Source organism: Leucopleurus acutus, assembly GCF_964270905.1.
Source record: "Leucopleurus acutus genome assembly, chromosome: 3".
NCBI lineage: Eukaryota > Metazoa > Chordata > Mammalia > Artiodactyla > Delphinidae > Leucopleurus > Leucopleurus acutus.
In genome coordinates, this window is record NC_139145.1 from 127,130,833 (window position 1) to 127,155,305 (window position 24,473).

General features: G+C 36.0%; 1 protein-coding gene across 1 annotated transcript in view; it reads right to left on the reverse strand.

Annotated features, from left to right (window-relative positions):
* Positions 1-24,473, reverse strand: part of IPO11 (importin 11) — a 216,301-nt gene that overhangs the window by 144,197 nt on the left and 47,631 nt on the right. The window contains exons 4-9 of the mRNA XM_082837371.1: positions 23,085-23,157; positions 21,491-21,694; positions 12,674-12,806; positions 8,102-8,160; positions 3,282-3,330; positions 1,747-1,817 (exon numbers count right to left, since the gene is read on the reverse strand). Of these exons, the coding sequence (XP_082693497.1) occupies positions 1,747-1,817; positions 3,282-3,330; positions 8,102-8,160; positions 12,674-12,806; positions 21,491-21,694; positions 23,085-23,157 (589 nt within the window). The remainder of the gene's footprint in view (positions 1-1,746; positions 1,818-3,281; positions 3,331-8,101; positions 8,161-12,673; positions 12,807-21,490; positions 21,695-23,084; positions 23,158-24,473) is intronic.

The window sequence follows — 24,473 nt, forward strand, 5'->3', positions numbered from 1 at the left end:
ATAGCTCACTCATCAATTTTAGACAACCAGACACTGTGCATTTCCTGATGTGATACAATAGGAAATACACAGCATCACCTGTAAAGTATTCTTGTCACTGCCATCCTCCTCCCAAAAAAAAAAAAAAAGGCCTGAATGTGATCAAGCCTCTGTATCTAACTAGAAATTTATAATAAATATGGGAGTAGGAGGGGTATAGAGACAAAGAAATATGTTAAATAACACATCAGGATGTAGGCAGCCAAATCCACAACATGGAAAACTCTACAGGAAATGATCTGTTATCTCAACAAATAAGTAACAAGAAGGAAAGAAAAAAAAAGACATAAAGAGAACCAACACTACTGAATCCTTATTCAAATAAAAAACAACTATAAAAAATTTATGAGAGAAATCTGAAAACTGACTAAACATTTAGATGATATTAAGAAGTCATTCCTACTTTTTAAATGTGATAATATTGTTAGATTATATGTTTTTTTAAAATCCTTCCTCACTTAAAGACACATATTCAAATATTTATAGATAATACTATGTGATATCTGGGCTTTGCTTTAAAACAAACAGAAAGGAAAGAGAAGCAGCATACAGGTAAAAACAGAATTGACCATGACCTTATTTTGATAATTGCTGAAGCTGAATGATAACCTCATGTGATTCAAAGTTACTCAGTTCTATCTGGAGGCATATTTTAAATGTTCCAATTTAAAAAGCTTTAATAAAGTCATAAGACCATAAATATGAATTTCATAAATTATATACTCACACTGTGTAGTCCCACTGCCTAATCACATCATTTTGTTTTACTTTGCTATGTGTTTTTTGTTTTTAACTTAAAGGATCTAAGTCAATTTTATCTGGATCTTGGATGAGGTGGGCTTTGCTGCTGAGGCTCTTTGGAACATGAGAGTTGGAAATGAAGACAGAAACTGAAAGTGAGTTGGAAATGAAGACAACTGAAACTGAAAGTAACTGCTACCCAACCACAAAAAATAAGAACAGCTCATTTCTACTCCTTTTCTCCACTGGCCCCACCAGGGAACAGACAACCTCAACCCTATTAATGATCCTTCAATGAAAAGGGGGAAATATGCTACAGATTCAGATATTGCCACCTATCTTCAAACACCTGTTTTAGGGCTATGCAGTCCTCCAACCAGGTCTTCCTCACTGCTATACCCAATTCTTTGTACTTTTCCCAACCTCCAAGACCAAAACTTTGTAAAAATTAATATTTTTTATAAAACTTAATTTCATCAGAAATATATACACACTGCCTAGTACAATGCACCCATATAATTATATTCAAAAGATATTTGATATTAATGATGATAATCTGTCATTATGAATATAATGATTTCCTAGTATTATCTACTGTGACATCTTAGCTGCTTTCTGCTGAACTGCATTGCTGTCTTCTTTATCTCTGCTTTTTCCAGTGGGTTTGAGAATAATGAGCCTTATGGGAATCAACTTCTCTAATATTTATTAGGACTGATTTTTTTTTTACATCCAGGTGACATACACTATGATATATGGTATATAAATTTAATTTTTATATGCATTCTAAAGACTTCAAGATACAAGGGTTTTGGGGTTTTTTAGCTTTCTTATACACAGTAAGAAAATAAGTTACCTTAACACTAAAGTGAAAGTGTATGCTTATTAAAAAATCATTTTCCTTCCTAAATTTGAGTATGTACATTTCATTTGAGAAAACATACTTAAGATCAAAAAAAAACTTACCACTTTAGTAAAAAGAATGATGGTCTTTTCCAGTCTATCTCTACATATATTATCTGTACCTATACTTCTACCTGTTAGAAATACATTTCAAATATTAGTAAAAAATTTATAATATTCTAGAAATTCACAACCAAGACAATGACAAAACTTTTTACAAAAATACTGCTCAGATTTATTTTTGCACATTTTGCATTATGAATTCACTAGTGTGTATTCCCAACTCTAAACAAAAAAAATTAAGTTTTTAAAAAGCAATACCAAGACTTGTACTTGACACAGTAACCTTCAGTGCCATATTTCATAAAATTAATCCTAAAATACAAACTGAGCCCATTTCACAGTAAAAGGATAGCAATTTTATCCATAAAATCAGGAATTACAGTTTCAAAATCTAAACTAGTTATATCTGAAATACCTATCAAGCAACATAAGTAAAAACAAAGAATTCAAAGATTAACATAATCATTATTTTTCCTATATCTTCTAACAATTTTCTTCTGATAATTTCCCTGGTATAATTAATTTCTGTACATTCAGAATAATGTCCATCAGCTCATTAACTATCTTGCTCCCTAATCATACTAATCATATTCTGTCTCAACAGTTATGTCATTCTCTTCTCCTGGAAAGACTTCTATTCTTCCTTCTGTTTCCCCCAGGGGGATGACCAGAGGAAAATGACCATTTTTAGGAAAAAAAAAAACTATATTATATGAGCTGTCTTATTCATCTTTACATGCACAGTACCCAGAACAATACCTGGCAACACACTCAATAATGATTCTACTAAACCGAAAATGACTGACATAAAACAATCAGCAACTCCCTAAAAGTGAGTACATTAAGGTATCTTCTCAGGATAGTAAGTCTCCCAATACACTCACACATAAAAAACATACACGTATACAGGTTATACATACGTGTGTGTGCACGCATTCGTGTGTATCCTGTGTATGTTATGTGTGTGTATCCTGAGCAAAGGTGCTTATAATCATAGGGAAGAGAAAAGGATAACAAACAGACCACCAGTATAATACAACACAAATGCAAATGCTAAATTCTTTCGTGTGGGAGAGTGGATCAGAAAGGGTCCTATAGGTAAGTCAGAAAGGTTAATAAACAAGGGATTTACAAAATGAATGTAACCATTTAAGAACATTTATATCAAACAGATACGTAAAATGTACTAAAAGAAACAATCAATAAAAAGTCTAAACAGCATTTGACATAGGGTCTACACTTATTATCTGCTAAACATACTACCGCTGTGGATGTCTGCATGGAACGGAGTAGTAGCAGCAGTAGAAATACAGAGGAAGGAATGGATACAAAATAATTTTATTTTTTAAAAAACATTTCCTCAATACTTAGGACAAGACAGGTATATGAAGACAAAGCTGAGCTTCCAATTTAATTTCAGATAATTAATTACCGAGATAACAAGATTTTAGCCACTCCAGATTTGCAAGTGCCAAGCGGAAGCTATTAATGAGTAATGATTCTACAGTAAAAACTACTATCATGGAAGTACTTACTGCACTCCAGAAATTGTTTTAGACGTTCAAATATTCCATGTAAAAAACCCTAGAAAAGAAAAAAATTTTTGAAGAGTCTCAATTTATTGTTATAATTTTACCTTACACTTTTTCAGGGAAACTAAAACATACTTATCACATCATATTAAAAAGTTAAAATTAGATAAAAATCATTCCATTATTATAAAATGTCTTCAGTCTTCCACAACAAAATAACTATTTCATCTCCTCAGTGTCTCATTTCAATAACCTAAATCACTTTGCAATAAATAAAAAATTATTTATTAAGCATTCTATTTCACTACATATTCTCTATTCTCCTTACTGTTTTATTTTTTTTATAGCCTTATAACCCCCTGACATACTGTTTATCATCTGTCTCCTCCCTCTAAAATGTAAGATCCTTAAGAGCCAAGAACTTTTCCTTGTTATTTTGCTCTATCCCAGAATCCAGGAATGGTATTTAGCAATAATAAGTACTCGTAATATGAATAAATGGTAGCAATTATTTATAGGAGAGTTCTCAATCTCAAGTATTAAAAACATTAGCCTTCAGATACCAGAAAAGGCAAGACTCACCATTTACCATATGGGTCCAATACACCTTTACCTTTTAATATATATTTTTAAATGTTATGAAAATTTCACAGAAATAGGGCTTTCCTGGTGGCACAGTGGTTGAGAATCCGCCTGCCAATGCAGGGGAGACACGGGTTCGAGCCCTGGTCTGGGAGGATCCCACATGCCGCGGAGCAACTAAAGCCGTGTGCCACAACTACTGAGCCTGCGCTCTAGAGCCCGCGAGCCACAACTACTGAAGCCCACGCACCTAGAGCCTGTGCTCCACTACAAGAGAAGCCACAACAATGAGAAGCCTGCACGCCGCAACGAAGTAGCCCCTGCTGCCACGACTAGAGAAAAGCCTGCGCACAGCAACAAAGACCCAACACAGCCAAAAATAAAATAAATAAAATAAAGTAAATTAATTTAAAAAACTTTACAGAAATAAATATAAAGGAATAGTGAAAAACAACTTTATTAAAAATTTTTAAGAATTTAATTATCACAGACTTCTTTGTATCAATAAATTCTGGTGTATAAACATCATAAAAGATGTCACGTGTCCTGTTAGCAAATGAGATGGTCCAGGTTTTTGTCACAAAATACTACACAATGAAGGCCTTCCTGATGAATGACTAACTAGAACAGAATGCTCTATTTCTTCTTTGAAATATAGAAATATATTGTTCACTCATCAATTCCTGAGTCTGAGACAATTCAACTAGGATATCATCACCTGAAGACACGAAGGCTGGGATTTCACTTAGACAATTTCACTATCATCACTAGGGTCTAGAATGCTGCTACCGGTCTCTCTGAGAGCATCCATCTTCAGATTCGTGTAAAATTTATAAAACATTTTCCTGTTAATTTTCTTTTCTCAGCCATTTCGAGCAGGAAATGAAAAATCCTGAACTCTCGACTGTGTTAAATGAAAGCTAATAGTAAAGAGATAGTGTTTGTGGTCTTTTACACCTTCCTAAAAGACGATGCAATACAGTAGACAACACAGTAAGAAAACTGCAGGACAACAACTAATTTCACTATTGCCTCATCCTCCGGCAATCTCATCATTCTTTCATTTTCATACTATTTCAATCTTTTTAAGCACAGTTGAGAATGATAAGTAACGATAATTAACAATAAAATAATTCCTAGATGATGAAACAGCAGAATGTTTCAAAACAGGAAAAATAAAATCACCAAGATCCCATATGTATGTTAAATTTATACAGGGGTTCAATGGTCCCATACAGTAGCTACAAGATAGAAGGAATTTTATTCTATTTTCTTTTAAATATAATTTGTGTACCAGTCAGGGTTCTCTAAAGAGAGTAGAAAATTATAAAGGCCATCAATTTTAAGCGCATCAAGAGGATCAGGAACTTACAGAACTAGACCACCGACTAATCTGCAATCCAAATCAACTAATTAACTTGACTATTGTTATGTAATAATAAAGTAAGAACCCCTTAAAATTATCATTAAATGGTCATTTACAGAGCATTTTAATTAGCTGCTGACCTCATTACAAAAATCATTATCTCCCTTAATCCTCACAACATCCAATGGGATATGTACTATTATTTCATCTCGTATTACAAAAAAGGAAACTCAGTACCAAGGAAGATAAGTAAATAGTCTGAGGTCATGTTATCAGGAAAAGGCCAAGCCAAGATTCAAAGCCAAATTTATCTGCCTCCAGAAACCCAGATCTCATGACTATCATATAGTGCTTCTTAAGCATCTTTTAAATTCCATGTTATTTTAAAGATCTTTATGTTATTTGAAAAGTTGCCCATAATTTGTTAAAATTCTATTCTCTTTACAACTAGTCAATACACATTAAATGCCACAACACAGCATTTATAACTGAGTAAAGGTTGACGTACAATTTGAGACAGAAGAAAGACTCTCAAGGAAAAGCCAAAGGCTCACAAAATAGGGATAGTATTCACTGAAAACTATTATTCTAGTTTACAGAAATATGATTCAAATCAATTCATTTTCACTAAAAAAAACCCTGACATATTCAGTATTTTAGTTAATGTTATGGTACTCAGAATAATATTACATAACAAGATAATCACTGAGCCTTCTGACATGTTTCTACCATATCATATAGTCATTCATTTAACAAATAACTACTGAACATTTTTATACTGCAGAGATTGTTCCAAGCTCTAGAGTGAACAGTGAATGAAACAAAGTCTCTGCAGTCATGAAACTTACACTCTAGTGAGGGAAATGAGGGGGAGTTGTCAAACTGGTTTCTGGAAAATGTTCTTTGACAGCATGGCAATAAATATAAATATTTAAATGTATCAGTATTTAAAACTGGGATTGGTTTTGATATATCTTCAGGAAATTTGGTAATATATATCAATATCATCAGTGTGCATACACTTTAACCCAACATTTCCATTTCTAAGAATTTATCCTAGAAGATCACTTAGAAAAGTACACAATGACATATGCACCCAAATGTTCATTCCAATACCATTTATCAACAATTAAAAACTGGAAACAACCTACATGTCATCAACAGATAATTGGGCAAGTAAATTATAGAAAACCTATGATTAATTTTATCATTTTTTTAAAAATTTGTACACCGACAGCAATCATATGGATTTACTATACAATCATTAAAAACATGACATATAACAATATTACTGACATGAGAAAAATATCCCTAATACACTGAGTTTAAGAAAAAGCCAAGTGGACTTCCATGGTGGCACAATGGTTAAGAATCCACTTGCCTATGCAGGGGACACAGGTTCTAGTCCGGGAAGATCCCACATGCCACGGAGTAACTAAGCCTGTGTGCCACAACTACTAAGCCTGAGCTCTAGAGCCCACAAGCCACAACTACTGAGCCCATATGCCACAACTACTGAAGCCCGCGCACCTAGAGCCCATGCTCCGCAACAAGAGAAGCCACCACAATGAGAAGCCCACATACCGCAACTAAGAATAGCCCCCACTCACCACAACTAGAGAAAGACCGTGCGCAGCAACAAAGACCCAACACAGCCAAAAATAAATAAATAGATGAAGGAAGGGAGGGATGGAGGGAGGGAGGGAGGGAGGGAGGGAGGGAGGGAGGGAGGGAGGGAGGGAGGAAGGAAGGAAGGAAGGAAGGAAGGGAGGAAGGAAGGAAGGAAGGAAGGAGGACGGACCCAAGTAAGGAAACAGCTTGTAGGTCTCATTCATATAAAATTGAGGAAGAAAGTATATCTGAAAGAATAGGCATAAGATGTCTTAAAGGATAATTAACAAATGTTAGCAATATCTCTGATAGTAAGTTTTTAAATTATTTATTTCCTGTTTCCTTTTCTGAGTTTTTTAACCTTTAAAAAAATAAGCATATAATGCTTTTATAGAAAAAAATCATCTTTACATTATAATGACGTATATTAGCAGTTTCTGAACTCTTTTAACAATAGAACCATTATTTCAATCATAATCTTATGGAAATACAAAATATAGTAAAGATTTAAAACAAAACTGTGACTCCGGTCAAATCTAGTAGGACAGACCCAAAGACCCAATTAAATATACTCTTTCCACAATTCCTATGCAGCCCCCAAGACAATCCAGAGAGTATCTTAGCTGACCTAAACTCACTGTGAAAACTAATATAGATCTGAGCAAGTATAATACAATTCCATTTTGTTTAGGAATAAAATTTATGCAGCTATATATTTCTGCATATAGAAAAAGTAGATGACGTGATACCAAAAATGAATATATTTCACAACTTGTTGGGCTTATCAATGGAGTTTTCCCCTCTTATATACATAACTTTTAATTGATTGCAAAGAGCATAAATGGTATGATTCAAGGGGAAAAAAACACATTTTAAGAACATAAAAACAGACAAAGGAAAATACCAAGGATATAAATCAATCTACACTGACCCTGGTAATGTTATCATAGCATTCAAATTCACAAGAGTTCACTTGAATTCAAAGTAACACTCTCAATGCACCACGGCATCTTGAGAACCATCCTAGTTCTACTTCCTCTCCTTCACATAATACTTCTGCTTTAACATAGTTTCTGTACGTCTGAAAACAGACCACAAGTCTAAAAGTGTAGTATAATATATACAGAATAGTAAAAAACTAGGTGGTCATTTAATAAAAAACTTTTAAATGCATGTCAAGTAAAAAGAATAAACTTCGTAACATTCAGGAAAATACCAAGCACTTTTCCAAAGTTAGAAAAATTAAATGACTTCTTTCACTTACCATCACCTCCATATTCTTATGAGGTTCCACGAATCCATTAACAGTTAACTTACGCAGCACTGAAAAGTAAAATCAAGCTTTACTTACATCTTTTTTTTTCATATTTTTTCCTATTAAAATCATAATCATAATAGACTCAGAATCACAAAGCCTCATCAAGCCTGGAGGTTAATCTAGCTTAATCCTTTCGTTTAATAGATAAAGAAAGGTAACTCCTGGTCACTGGTTGGTTATGAAGTGGGAAAGATGGAACTAAACCCCAGTTATTGTGACTAAGAAGCAACGCTCTTCTCACTTATCGTAACTACTCATGTTTTTTAAAACCATACTGCAAAATTTAGTTCAATTTACATAACTGTTAGCACTTCTCACTTGCAATAACACCTACAGGCTAAGTTGAGAAGGTTACCTCTATTCCATAAACTTTAAACTATGACTCAACAGTGACCGAAAAGGTTTATTCAGTTTCAGGCTACATTAATGAAAATACAGTACCTCCAAAAAGGGATAAAAAGATTAAACTCTATTTCGAAATCTGGAATAAACTACAGTGCTCAATTACGAGCATCACATTTTACCAATGTACACAGGGAGACAAGCAGGATTAACAGATTTGAAGTCAGATCTAGACTTAAATCGTAGCGCCAATGTCTAAAACTGTATTATTTTGGGCAACTTTTCTGATCTCACATTCCTCATCTATAAAATGTGGTTATAAGTCCTACTGCATAGGGTTATTAAAGAATTCAATAGTACAATATATGTAAAACACTTAGCAGAATTCAGTAACAACAAGCATGATAGCAGCATAAGACTACCACCTTATATTATCAAATTTAAAGTCACTTCACTTTAAGAAAACAACTTTATAGACAGCATTGCTTTCTATATAACTAAAGACTTAGTGTTCATGAGGTGAAGTCTAAGGGCAGTGTAACCCACATACCTACAGTCAATTAACCTTCAATAAAGGAGGCAAGAATATACTATGGAGAAAAGACAATCTCTTTAGCAAGTGATGTCGGGAAAGCTGGACAGCCGCATGTAAGTCAATGAAGTTAGAACATTTCCTCACACCATACAGAGAAATAAACTCAAAATGGCTTAAAGAGTTAAATATAAGACATGAACCATAAAACTCCTAGAAGAGAACATAGGCAAAACATTCTCTGACATAAATCGTACCAATGTTTTCTTAGGTCAGTCTCCCAAGGCAAAAGAAATAAAAGCAAAAATAAACAAATGGGACCTAATCAAACTTACAGTTTTTGAACAGCAAAGGAAACCGTAAACAAAATGAAAAGACAACCTACAGACTGGGAGAAAATGTTTGCAAATGATGCAACCAACCAGGGCTTAATTTCCAAAATATACTAACAGCTCATATGACTCAATAACAAAAAACAAACAACCCAATCAAAAAATGGGCAGAAGACCTAAATAGACAGTTATCCAAAGAAGACATACAGATGGCCAATAGACACATGAGAAGGTGCTCAACATTGCTAATTATTAGAGAAATGCAAATCAAAACTACAATGAGGTACACCACCTCACACTGGTCAAAATGGCCATCATTAAAAAGTCTACAGGGACTTCCTTGGCGGCGCAGTGGTTAAGAATCCGCCTGCCAATGCAGGGACACAGGTTCGATCCCTGGTCCGGAAAGATCCCACATGCCACAGAGCAACTAAGCCTGTGTGCCACAACTACTGAGACTGCACTCTAGAGCCTGTGAGCCACAACTACAGAGCCTGTGAGCCACAACTACAGAGCCTGTGAGCCACAACTACTGAGCCTGGGTGCCACAACTACTGAAGCCCATGCACCACAACGAAAAGCCACTGCAATGAGAAGCCCGCGCACAGCAACGAAGAGTAGCCCCCACTCGCTGCAACTAGAGAAAGCCCGTGTGTAGCAACAAAGACCCAACACAGCCATAAATAAATAATTTTTTTGAAAAAAGTCTACAAGTGATAAATGCTGGAGTGGGTGTGAAGAAGAGGGAACCCCCCCTACGCTTTTGGTGAGAACGTAAATTGGTACAGCCACTAAGGAGAACCATATGGAGGTTCCTTAAAAAACTAGAGTTGCCATATGATCCAGCAATCCCCTTCCTGGGCATATATCTGGAGAAAACCATAATTCGAAAAGATACATACACCCCAATGTTCATAGCAGCACTATTTACAATAGCCAAGACATGGAAACAACCTAAATGTCCATCGACAGATGAATGGATAAAGAAGATGTGGTATATACACACAACAGAATACTACTCAACCATAAAAAAGGATGAAATAATGTCATTTGCAGCAACACGGATGGACCTAGAGATTATCATACTAAGTGAAGTCAGAAAGAGAAAGACAAATACCATATGATATCACTTACATGTGGAATCTAAAATATGACACAAATGAACTTATTTACAAAACAGAAACAGACCCACAGACATAGAAAACAAACTTATACTTACCAAAAGGGAAGGGGGTCGGGGAGGGATGAATTAGGAATTGAGATTAGCAGAAACATACTATCAGTACTATATACAAAACAGATGAATAACAAAGTCCTACTATATATATAGCACAGGGAACTATATTCAACATCCTGTAATAAACCATAATGGCAAAGAATATGAAAAAAAATGTGTGTATATGTGTGTGTGTGTGTGTGTGTGTGTGTGTGTAAGTGAATCACTTTTCTGAATCACCAGAAATTAATACAACATTGTAAATCAATTAAACTTCAATAAAAAATTAATAAAGTCAGTGTATTAAAATTAGGCTTAGAATGCAAATGTCTCAAGACCTTCAGTTTCATACCCTCAATTATATACAACTCAAGTTACTGCACCATAATAGGAGAAAATAGGGCTCAAGCTGAATCCCTTACCCTGGACAAGATCTTTCCCACCACAGGACCTTGGTCTACACTATCTGGGACAGTGCTTTCTTTCTCCCTTTATCACCTAGTTAACTTCCATTTATACTTTATGATTTTAGTTCAAACATCAGTTTCTCAGGGAAGTCTTTTCTGACCTTATTATCAATCATCATAACATTGTAAGGCCCCCCGTCACAGATGTCATTTTACATGTACTTGTATGACCATTTTATTATATCTGTCTCCCCAGAACCAAGCACCTACCTATAAATATGATGAATGAAGTAATGAACATATGCCTGTCTAAAGGATACTAAATGCACACAGGTATAAATGCAAAGATTACATGTGACAAAAGCTCTAGTCCTAAGTATTTAAGTCATAAAAGCAAAGAAATTTACAGCTTGACAGAACAAGTATTTTAAAGAAAAATGCTATGAGATTGTTCCAGGTCAGGATGCCTTAGAAATGCTAATGTGTGTCTAAGACCTTGAGATGCTGTGATATCAAAAAGCCTAAAGCAGGCTAATGTAGAGTAGAACAGCATCATTTGTGTCAGGAGTTAGGCTTTGAAGTCAGTGAGACAAAAAGACCCTACAATCAAAAGGATTCATGAAAATTCCTTAATCATTAAATACAGTACTTACACACCGCTTTATGTATCTAATCTTGTATCAGTTTCTCTTTCTTTCTGTGTAAACATTTCTAAGGCCTTTTAATGTCTTCCTCAAGAATGTTGGCAAAACCATCTCCATTCACTTGTAAAACCACCTGTACAATGGATTGGATTTTACATGTCAACAGTCCTTTAAAATAATTTGTCCACAAGGTTCCCCAAAATGTGTTGACAGTTTGGGGTTTGTGCATCCACTATCTTATCGATGTAAGTGATGCACTGGAGTAGTGCCATTGTAAGGTACTAAGGTGAGTATGATAAAAGGGTTTACAAATAAAACAGAGAATGCAAAATGAGCTGCAGTAAGAAAGAAATAAAGGTTGCTTGAGCTCAAACTAAGAAACACAAGATAAAAGAGCCTCAGCAACCAGAACAGAAGGAAGACAAAGAGAATAAAATGATGGTGAATGTTTTAGAAAGGAAATGAACCTCGGAATACATGCATCAAGATAAGCTCAGCTCAGGGAAGGTGATAGAGATTTATGCTAAGGGAATGCCTATAAACAAAGCATAGGAAAACACAGGCCAAGATAGCACCCCAACAAGCACCTTCTAAAATCCAAGTGAGCCTAAGATACAAACAAGAAAGATGAGTTCTCAGGGAAAAGAGAGCTGGGAGATAGAGCTCAACTAATAAGCCTTGGGGACAGAAGTTTAGGAAAGTCGGCATGACAATAATAATGGTAGCAGCCCAGAATGAGAAATGAAGCAAAAAAGAAGTGCAAGTATTTGAAAGGTATGCATTCAGAGCCATGAAAACTCCAGTAATGTGAATAGAACTTAAAGCTATCCATCTGAACTATGTGTGCTCTCATCAATTAGGGTAGAGGAAGAGCTATTCTTACAAAAGAAAAACAAACTACAAGAGCCCTTGTCTCTGAGGGAACTATTAATGCCTTATTCTTCCACCAGTGCAACTGGAAACAGCAAGTCCATACAGATAAACTATTCGGCCACTATTCTGAGGTATGTTGTTTCAAAAATAAGCATGTCAAGTTTAATAGTACCTTTCAATGACAGTAGAGTTCGTTCTAGTGAACTTAGAACTGCAGCTTCATTGCCAGAAGAAACTTGTTGAAGGAATGTGTCTGTGTGGTGATTCCACAGAGAGCAGGCAAAACTATAAATTCCAGAAGCTAACTGCAAAGATATCAACAAATTTGGTCACAATATTATTACAGATTTCAGTAATCAATTAGACCTACGTAGTAATACGTTTTGGTTTTAAAACTGAGCACACATTTTCAATGAGATTTAAAATAGTCAAGAATCACAGCAACATTTTAAACTTTTTTTAGTCACAATGCACAGCAGTAAGTATAGTTTACATTGGCTGCTGCTAAGAACACACACACACATGCCCCCCCCAAATATTAGTTTCTTGAAACATTGCTTAGCCTAATGCCTGCATTGCAGTCTGATATTTCCTATTTTTACTTTTTTTTCTTCCACTAATAGTTGTAACACTCAGCTTTAAAAACAGAACTGTCACTGAGTTTATCAGATAAATCAATATACTAAGAATACAAAGGAGTTAAATTTCTGTGTTCTGCCAATTCTACCCATATAGTCTTGGGTATTTAAAGCCAAGAACATAACAAACCACATCACTTGTCAGGCCGCTTGCCTAATATGTCCCAGTATTTAAAAACCTGACTCACACTGAGAACCACCTTCCAGTGGTATCTTCATTTTTTTTCCAGAAGGTCTAAGAGCAAACCACCTGAGCCTACATGGCAATCTTCTTCAAATAAAATTATACATAAGTGCATATGACTAGTTATCATTAGTACACTTCAGAATGATTTTTTCTTATTTGAGATATGTCATATCAACTAATTAAACACTGTATTTACTAATGTGGTCAGGCATCAGAAACCAGTCAGAAATGCAATCCAATAAATATAATATTTCTATGAAAAAGCAAATTCCACTTCTGTTATTTTAATTCAGTAATCTTAATGGTCTGTGCGTCCAGGTATAGAGAAACAGCTTCACCATACCCCTTGGAAACTGCACATATCTACACAGGCAAAGGCTTAAACCTCAGCTAATCCGAGTATTGGCAGAACATCTTGTGATCCTCCTGGAACACAAGAGGATGAAAGGCTTGTAAGCAACTGCTAGAACACCAATCTCCTGCTCACCTCCCTATCTCCTCTGTTAGATGGTTTCTCATGGCCTCCTGGAATCTGATAAGGTATAAAGTATCCTATCCCACCCCTAACTCTCTCCCCCAGAAGAGAGCTGCAGAATATAATACCACTTAGTTACAGTCCAGAATTGGCTTCCCAGCAATGGGGCATTCCACAACCTGGACTGGAGTCATCCAGCCCCTGTTGCTTTGGTCATTGTTTTTAGTGTGTAGACATATAGCATTTGTGACAGAAATCAAGAAAGAAACAGTAGTATGAAAAAACTTTAGTATTCTTCTTTGTTTCACACTCCAGTTCTGGAGCTAAGCACCTAGTTTAGGCATTAGGCATCTATTATGCCACAATTCATAATTCTTTATAGCTAGCCTACAAAAGGCTCTGCACAAACAGCGATGGCTGGAATGAAGCAGCAATAGCACTACACTTTCAGCCCAAGGGTAAAAGGAAGGAGACAGACAAAGAAGGAAGAAACCACAAGAATTTGGGACGGAATACTGCTAACTATCCTGTAAACACAAGCCCTCCACAAGCTTCTATCTGCTCCAGAAAATACCAACTGATACATGGTCACAAAAGGCTCATCTGGAAAAGAGAAAGTAATAATAAAGCACAAATAGGAGGGATAAAAATATTTATTCTACATTTTATTCTCAAAAATGTAGAAGGGGTAGGGAATATTCAGTTAGACAATAAAAAAATAAATTATTTAATGAAACATTTTAGGTAGTAGTTCACGAAAATCCCAAATACTTGCATTTTTCTTTTTCTAAACCAGAAGAAACAGTGCCACCCACTGACTGCTTAGCAACTTTGTAGAAGCACACACACTTGACTCCTTGAATATCAAAGGCAAAACATTACAGGAAGTTTTATTTCTTTTAGCATTTTAAATATTCTTAAACTTTTTTAGCCTCAGGACCACTGTCCTCACAATTTTCCCCTACGAAAAGTGAGCACCAAAAATGTTTAAATCAAAGTCTTGTAATTCATCACTAATAGTGGGGCAATGAATATTATCCACAAACTGGAGCTTTCAAAACCTGCTTAACCTAACTCTAATCAACAAGATAGGGACTTCCCTGGTGGTCTAGTGGTTAAGAATCCATCTTGCAAAGCAGGGGACACCAGTTCAATCCCTGGTCAGGGTACTAAGATCCCACATGCCGCGGGGGCAACTAAGCCTGTGCACCACAACTACTGAGCCCGGGCGCTCTGGAGCCCACATGCCACAACTAGAGAGAAGCCCGTGTGCTGCAACAAAGAGCCCGTGCACCACAACTAGGACTCTACACAGCCAAATAAATAAATATTAAAAAAAAAAAAAAGATAACCAAAAAATGTTTCAACATGTCAATGGTGCACCAATAAAAAAAGAAAAAGACAGAATACTATTCTAACTTAAAAAGGCTCCTAAGAAGGAATTAATTCCCTGGCGGTCCATTGGTTAGGACTCCGCACTTTCACTGACAGGGGTGCAGGTTCAATCCCTGGTCAGGGAACTAAAATCCCACAAGCTGCATGGTGTGGCCAAAAAAACAGACACTTAGGAAACATGATCAAATGCTATGTACCTGCCATATTCATTTTTCTGGCTCAAACACACCACCTGTAAACATATTTAAGAACGTAGAAAACTGGCTAGAAGTATTACATCATATTAAATCACTACTTTTACGTGTGTCAAGTATGATAAAAGTTAAATGATTATATATGCTAAGTAACCAGATTAGGCTCAAGATGGAATCACTCATGCTAAGCCCCACAGCAGCAAACCAAAACTTAGAACTAAGGTTCTATGCTGGGCTCTCCCAGAAAAGGCAGGTCTAGGTCAACCAATCAGTGCCTGCCTGCTCAACACAAGTTACCTGACCCAGCTCTAAGACTTCTCTTTGCTCCATATGAGGAAAATAACCCTGATTTAGCTATTCAGCTAATTCCCAGTCTAGCTTCCTTGTTCCTGCTCACTTTCGTACAAAAAACTCTTTCAGCTTGTAGCAGCTCCTATCTGCTAGACCGGATGCTGCCTGACCCATGAATAGTTGAATAAAAGTCTACTAGGGGCTTCCCTGGTGGCGCAGTGGTTGAGAGTCCGCCTGCCGATGCAGGGGACAAGGGTTCGTGCCCCGGTCCGGGAAGATCCCACATGCCGCAGAGCGGCTGGGCCCGTGAGCCATGGCCGCTGAGCCTGCAGGTCCGGAGCCTGTGCTCTGCAACGGAAGAGGCCACAACAGTGAGAGGCCCGAGTACCACAAAAAAAAAAAAAAAAAAGAAAAAGTCTACTAAATCAGTAAACTGTCAGTGGAAAATTTTCTTATAACCTTTAAAAAAATAAATCTATCTTTTTACAAATGAATACTCAAGTATTTAGTAATAAAATATCGTGAAATCTTTAAATTACTTTAAAATATCTTAGAAAAAGCAATAAAGCAAAAACAGCGAAATGTTAACTGCTAAATCTAGGTGATGGGTATATGGCAGTTAATATTTTTTCTTTATTTTTCTATATGTTTAAAAAATTCACAAGTAACTCTTAAAACATCCACACATTTGTAACAAAAAAAGGTAGTTACTTTAGTAGTAGTCAGCTTTTTCCTTAATATTTCAATATAAATTTGTTTCCACTTAACCATGACATACATATATATCAAACTACCCAAATGTGTCAGGCCAGAAGCTTTGGTGGATTATAAGGTTTCAAAAACAATTTCCAAAGTGCCAATGTCTCTCAATTGATATTTATTAACTTTCAATGAAGGACATTCCTAAAGACCTGTAACATCTGTTACCTACATATTTTTTAAGTAAAATCTAATTTTTATTTTGTTCTCAAACTTGCCACTGGTACACCTCAGGCCCAGGAAGGTCACTGTGGCCCATCCAGATCCCTCACGTCCTCTAATCCTAGCAACAGCCATAAGGCTGTCCTTAGCTACTGATGTCTAGACAATGCTCTCAGGTATACAGAATATGATCTCAATATGAGGAAGGAGGAAGTGAAACTACCCTCCTCTCCATTTGGGATCCTGCCTTTGTTCACAGCTGCATTTCAGGCATCCAATACAGTGACTGGCAGAGTAGGAACTCAAATATTTGTCAGACAGATAGAGATGGGCAAAAAACAAAGCATAAATCGGCAATGCTTCAAGAGCCCCTTTTCCTAGGACCCAGACAAGAGTCCTTGTGAACCATCCAGAAAGGATAAGCACCATGCTATACTCAAAATCTCCTCTTCTGTTTAGTGCATAGCTTTTTTTTTTTTTTTTTTGATCAAGTTAGTCACCTTGACTCTCTCCTCCATTAAAACTTCCCACCAAAAGTTTCCTCATATTTATATAAGCCTAGACTCACACGCATGCACGCACGTGCACACACACACACACACACACACACACTCTTAAGTCCCCATACAGGCTCATAGCAGAGATGACCCTTTGTATATTATAGGAGTCACTCTTTAAACAACGTGATTAAAAGCCAATTTGAATTTGGCAGAGCAAGAGACAAGATCTAGAATCAGCATTTAATCAGTACTTGGCATTTAAAATCACCCAAACAAAACTGAAAACAAAATGAATTTAACCTACTTGATGATTTGCTTATAAACACATTTATCTTTTAAATAAATTTCACTATTTTGTAAATTTCCTGGAGGTTCAAGCTATACCATATAAGTGGCACCTTGGCATTCTCAAATGTAACATTCATAACTTCAACTATTTGGGAATTTTCCCTAAGGACCACATCATGAAATTATAAATTTATAAGAAGTTAAGTATGAAAATCTCTTTTACGAGGCTGAGTGAGCTTATACTAACCAACCCATCTCAAAGTAGCTATGTGGTTCTGTTTTGTTAGTTTATTCAGAAAACAGTAACTCATCAGGAAGACTCTTTGGTAGTATTGCAACCTGACTTCACCTTGCCACACAGTTTTCTCTTATCTTCACCATGCAAATAATACATATGCTGTTAGTGGGAACATTATTCATCATAAACCCTTCAGTTTTTTATATTTTCCTAAACGTTAGCTTTGACTATAACAATGTAATACAGTATTTAGTTTTCTTCTGTGGCAGATTTTAATAAATTACTAAATGAACTTTGAGGGTTTGTGTCTTACACCTTTCCCCATGAATGTCAAGAGACGACTATTTGTCTCTTTCATCTTCTTCAGTACCTTAGATATCTCTCGTACACAACAGGCAAACAATATCTGCTGACCTACTCTCAGGGAGAAGAATTTAAGATTAATTCCTAACATCCAAACTTTAAAAATTCATAATAAAAACTGGTTATGGAAAATGTCCTTTTTAGAGATTCATACTCTATAAATATTATTGGATGAAATAACACATTAAGATTTGCTCCAGAAAAGAGGAAAAGTAAACGTGGCAACTCCTTAAGAATTGTTAAATATGAGTGAAGAATATATGCAGGTTGTTGTATTGTTCTCTCAACTAGAGTATATTTGAAATTTTCTTAATTAAGAAAACGATATAACTGGTTGTATGCCAAAATTCCACAGAAAAGTATCCAATAAAGTCAGTAGGTCAAGAACTTAACTGTATGCTAAGAAAATACAAAAAAAATAAAACTAAATGTACAAAGGTCTTGGCTTCTAGAAAAAACAGTGATTGAAAACGCAAAATTGGGGCTTCCCTGGTGGCGCAGTGGTTGAGAGTCCACCTGCTGATGCAGGGGACACAGGTTCGTGCCCCAGTCCGGGAAGATCCCATATGCCGCGGAGCGGCTGGGCCCGTGAGCCATGGCCACTGAGCCTGCGCATCCGGAGCCTGTGCTCCGCAACGGGAGAGGCCACAACAGTGAGAGGCCCGCATACCGCAAAAAAAACAAAAACAAAAAAAACCGCAAAATTGATATTTAAATTACACCATAACTAAGATTTCCATCTCAAAACTTTAATGGTGTTTGTATAGATTAACTTGGAATAATAAAAATTATAAATTCTCAGAATCACACAACTTTAGAATTGAAAGAAAATTTTAAAGAATCATAAAGTTTAAATGTCTTACTCAAAATTCCAAAGCTGCTCAGTACAAAGAAACATTCTTCACTGGAAACCAGGTCTTCTCATACTTCTTAACCCATATTTCTAAACACAAGTGAAATACACTTGCTTTCAAAAAATCTTTTCTTCTTTTTTGAGTTTCAGATTACTTCATTTACCATAGCATAAACATTTGTGGGTTACACATCATGTCTACAAGGTATTATTTGGTTAATACATTTACAAGTACATTAGAATTACTATCTGTACCTTAAATCCCTTGCTTTTGTAGACTTTAGATTTTAACTGTACTTAATGCCAACTTTTTTATATTCAGGTTTGTATGAAAAGCTTATGATTTTCTAGAAAATGAATCCTCTTTGTGTCAAATCAAGCTCAATTTTGTAACTGCAAAGCAATTTTCTCTCCACTGCTGATTTTGTAGTTTGTCACCCCTGAAAAAGACTTATTTTAACGTGGAGGGAAAACAAGATATAGAAATTGCTGGGGCACGCAGAGCAGTAGGGAAGGGTTTTAAGTGCACACTGCACTACTTTGCCATACCAACTAGCTCAACTATGACCTTACACTTAATTTTAGGTGGTAAACTAATTTAGTACATGAAGACCATCTTAACAATAAAGTAAACACATTACTAAAAGGAAGATTTCCCCACACTTCAGATTACCAAAATAATAGGAGTTGCTTTATTAACTAGCAAACTTGCTCTTTATAATAGTATCTTCCCACACATGCTACCTTCAATTAAAGTACACATCTTGTTCCCCAACCCCATGAGACAAGACTCCCCTCCTAGTCCCTACTGTGCTCCATGTTTCCAGGTTCAGATACTCCATTCCAGAATGAAAGGTGCTAAGCTGAATTATTTCTTACCGGTATCTTGAGTTTTGTATATGCTCCTCAAACTCCTGCTTTTTGAAGTTTTGCACTATACCACTTTGAAATCTAGAAGGTATCTAAGAACAAATCTCTTCTTTTACCATTTATTCATTTAACAGTTAATGAGCACCAACCACTGATGTGCATTCTCCTGGGCTGGAGAGTAGGACTATAACAATAAGAGCTACAGTCCACCCTCATAAAATTCAGTGTGGTGGATCTCAAAAAGGTAAGTCAACAATTATAATGTAATTACAATGCAATGTACAGTGTAATAAATACTCTGCTGGAAGTAAGTACAGGACGCTAAGGAGACCTATATTTCATTTTATATGGAGAGGAAATAGCCTCACACTACAAGAAAACCAAGCAAGAAAGTTGAAGTGGACAGGAAGCTAACGCAAACAAGCTATACAGACTAAGGCTAGTTTAGATACAATTTGTAGAGCCTGACTAGGCTAAATATAAATTATATCTGAAAACCAAGGAGGCAACACATTAAGAGAGTACAACTTCAGAAAGTCAAACTAAGAAGTAAGACTTCTATAGAAGGGGACCCTTCACTACAGAGTAACTGTAACCCAGAATCTTCTACACATTTGATTTTGGAAAACGTCTATATAAAAGAAATTGAAGGGGCCTAAGATGGGGATAAAGGTGAGAAAAATCAACAAGAAATTCATAGAGTGACTTGAGAAGATAAAATGTCCATTTCTTTAGTCCTTGTTAGATATCAAGCAAAACTGACAAGGACTTTAAAAGCAACCTTTAACAAAAAGAATTTCTTACACTCAATATCCTCAGATAAATAGAAAATTGGCTATTTAAACCTACTGGGTTAAAAATAAAGAGAACATAATGTGGTTCTGGTTTAAACTTTGGTGTATTAAGAATCACCTGGGGAGGGCTTCCCTGGTGGCGCAGTGGTTCAGAGTCCACCTGCCGATGCAGGGGACATGGGTTCGTGCCCCGGTCCGGGAAGATCCCACATGCCGCAGAGCGGCTGGGCCCATGAGCCATGGCCGCTGAGCCTGCGCTCCGCAACGGGAGAGGCCACAACAGTGAGAGGCCCGCGTACCGCAAAAAAAAAAAAAAGAATCACCTGGGGAACCTATCAAAAATGCAAATTCCCAAGCCATATCCTCAAAGTGAGGATTCCAAAGGTAAGCAAGAACACTTAAAAACACTTGGAGACTCCCATTGTTACCTGGTACAGTTCAAAATGTTAGGTTGAATAATATGAAAATCACTGTTCTGGTAGTTCAAAACAGTGAAATACAAACAAAAGCACCAAAGCAACTGAATAGAGAAGGTAAAGTTTTTTCAACAAATGGTGCTGAAACACCTATAGACACCCTCAGTCGTGTCAGACTCCTTCCTACATCCACCGATTACCCAGGCGTGTCAATTGTAACTTCCTAAATTTCAACTCTACATGCTTCTAAATGTTCTCTTTACCGCTGCTTCATTTAAGAGCTTTATCATCGAATCTGAACTACTTCAGATAGCCTCAAAACCAGTCTCTTTGCCTTCAGACTGTTCTCCACCAATTTTTCCCCCCTCACTGGCAACTAAGTGACCTTACCAGTCATATCACTAACCAGCTTAAAACCTTTTGGGTGTTATCTATTAGTATGAACCTTTTGAGGTCAATTAGAAAGAATTAATAATCCTTCAATAAGATATTTAGAGGTAAAATTACACACCTTTTAATACAAGTAGCACAGTTTTCATTATCAAATTCTTTGTTAAATCACTTACATCATAAAACAGTTTTCTATCAGCAGCCAGTCGTTTAGACGCCAGGGTCTTGGTAACATGATAAAAGGTAAGCAACGCTCTGTGCTGTCGAAGATCATCTTGTACTTTGACAGATTCTATAAGAGTGGGAATCAGTTCAGGCCACTGTCTAGGACAGTCCAATCGAGCAACTTTTGCAATCAGCACGGCAATTTGAGTTGCAATCTAAAGGAAAAAGAATTAATCTTCAGAAATAAACATATGAAATTAAAGCAATAGATAAGGAATGCATTCATAGTTGAAAATTACCTTTTTGGTTAATTATACATTTAACAAAAATGAGTAAGATTTCACTGAACAACTGCTTAAGATAGTAGTTCTCAAAGTGTGATCTATGGATCCCTAGGGGGCCTAGGATCCTTTCTGTGAGGTCCTCCCTTTCCCAATAACGTACCGGTGTGAAGCTAGATTTTCATCATATAGCTTCTGCCAAAATAATATCACAACATTGTAAATAGCAGATATATCTGAAAATCTAGATGTCTTCTTTTAAATAGCCAGACACTAAAGAGATAGGCAAAAATGCCAAACAATGTTACTCTTCTCATTAAATATTTATTGTTTGGGGAAATAGCTATTGTTCACTTTTTAAAATTCTACTTATGTTAAAAAATAATAGTTTTTTAGATTTCTCAATTTTAATTTCTAATACAATAAATATCAACATATATAACCATTTCGTGTTTTACTTTAGCAGTATAAGGAAGTTCTAAGAATGCAAACTTTGAGAACCAATGACCTCAGAGTAGAAATGAACATCAATATTAGGTATTTACATAATATTTGTTCAGATCAGTTTCACAAATTCTGGTTGACAGAACACCTAAGCAATGGTTTACCCCTCAATCACCCAAGACCCTGACCCCCCAACCACCTCCTGCCCCACGGAAAGTAACTCTGTTCCTCTCCATCTTCCCTCATCTCCCTCAGTTGAAGAAATGCACAGCAAAAAACTCAGATCATTTAAATAGGTTTAGATAAAACTGCATTGGATACACCACCTAATACATTGTGCTTTAATATTCAAATTAAAGAATCAAATGTAAGAAATAGTAGTAACTTGGAAAAATAATTTTTGTATCATAAGCAAACTTATTTTATTCTTAAAAGAAAAATCTCACTATAAGGGAAAGAAAAATTCAATTCCCACAGAGTAGTGAGAACTTCAAATGTGATGAAGGAAACAGACAAAAACCAGAAGCCATCCTGTAGTTTAGGGGGAGGGGGGATGGGAGTGCTAAATTAACGTCTATAATTAATATATAGAGATGTGCTTTCAATATCGGCTCAAAAACTGAAGAAGTTAAAAAATATCCAAGTATATCTATCTTCAAATGACTTCTGAGTTTTAAATCATTAACAGCCAAATCTAATCAAAATTCTTAACAGGTAGACTTGGATCTAAAAATTAAAATACCATCAGAGAAATGTGTATAAACATCACAAATGAACATTATAAGATTTTATTTTTAACGCCAAGAAACAAAGTTAGTTTGGAAAAGAAGCAAAAACTAAGGGAAAAGAAAGAATAGTTGGCACTCATTTTCTCACTAACCTGGTTTATTGGTTCATTGAAGTTGGTGATTAGCCCTGCACGCAATGTAGATTTCTCCTCCTCTGAGAGAGCACTGTAAAAAGATATATTTGTTATGCAAGAGAATGCTGCCTAATAATGAATGCAGTTAAGCACGACTGAGAATTTTAGCAATAAAAAGTCTTTCAAACAATGTGTCCTTGATTGTTTTGGTAATTAAACAGAATTATTTCCATTACTTGTATATTGACACATCAAGTAATACAAAAGCACAAAATTCCTTCACAACTGAATAAATAGGAAGCACAAAACAGTAAGCAATAGGAAATAAGATAAATCCAGAGTAAAGAACGTGATATTTTGATGTTTCCTTCTATTGATATAAAAACAGTTACCTACCAAAAAATTAATGACGGTCTTTAAAAAATCTATCAGTAAATATTAGTCTTACACTGACTTCTTTTACAAAATTCTATGTGGAAAGGGATCAGGAATCAGAGAATATTTGGGATGGAAGACTTACTAGAAATCAACTAGTTTAAAATCTCTCATTTTACATGTCTGAAAAGAATAAACACGATACTAATAAGTCTGACTGCAAATGAGGAAGGAAACTAGATAGCAAAAGGAAAGAGACGGAGACTATCCATCTGTATAAGATTGTATACATTTTGAATTTTGAACTATATGAATGGTTTTATTTATTATAAAATTAAATTTTAAAGACCTGATTTTAAGGTTTTCCATTCTGGCTATGATAGAGTAGCTGGCACTGGATGAATCATCCCCCAAAAAATCTGCTATAGGGCTTCCCTGGTGGCGCAGTGGTTGAGAGTCCGCCTGCCGATGCAGGGGACGCGGGTTCGTGCCCCGGTCCGGGAGGATCCCACATGCCGCGGAGCAGCTGGGCCTGTGAGCCATGGCCGCTGGGCCTGCGCATCCGGAGCCTGTGCTCCGCAACGGGAGAGGCCACAACAGTGAGAGGCCTGCATACCGCAAAAAAAAAAAAAAGTTGCATACAATTTTTTAAAAAAATGTTTTAAAGCGTCTGTTGAGTTGAATTGTGTACCCCTCCCCAAACCCTCCAAAAGCTATGTTCAAGTCCTAACCCCATATACCTGTGAATGTGACCTTATTTGGAATTAAGGGCTTTGCAGATGCAATCAAGTTAAAACGAGGTCATACTGGATTAGCGTGGGCCCTAATCCAATGACTGGTGCCATTTATAGGAAGAGAAGAATTTGAACAGAGACACAGAGAAGATACTTGAAAATAACACTATGTAAAAATGAAGGCAGAGATTGGAGTGTTATTTGGATATTAACATACCTCTCTCAGTAACTGATGGAAAAGGTAGCTCAAAATCAGTAACAACACAGAAGACTTCAATAGCATAATTAACAAATTTGA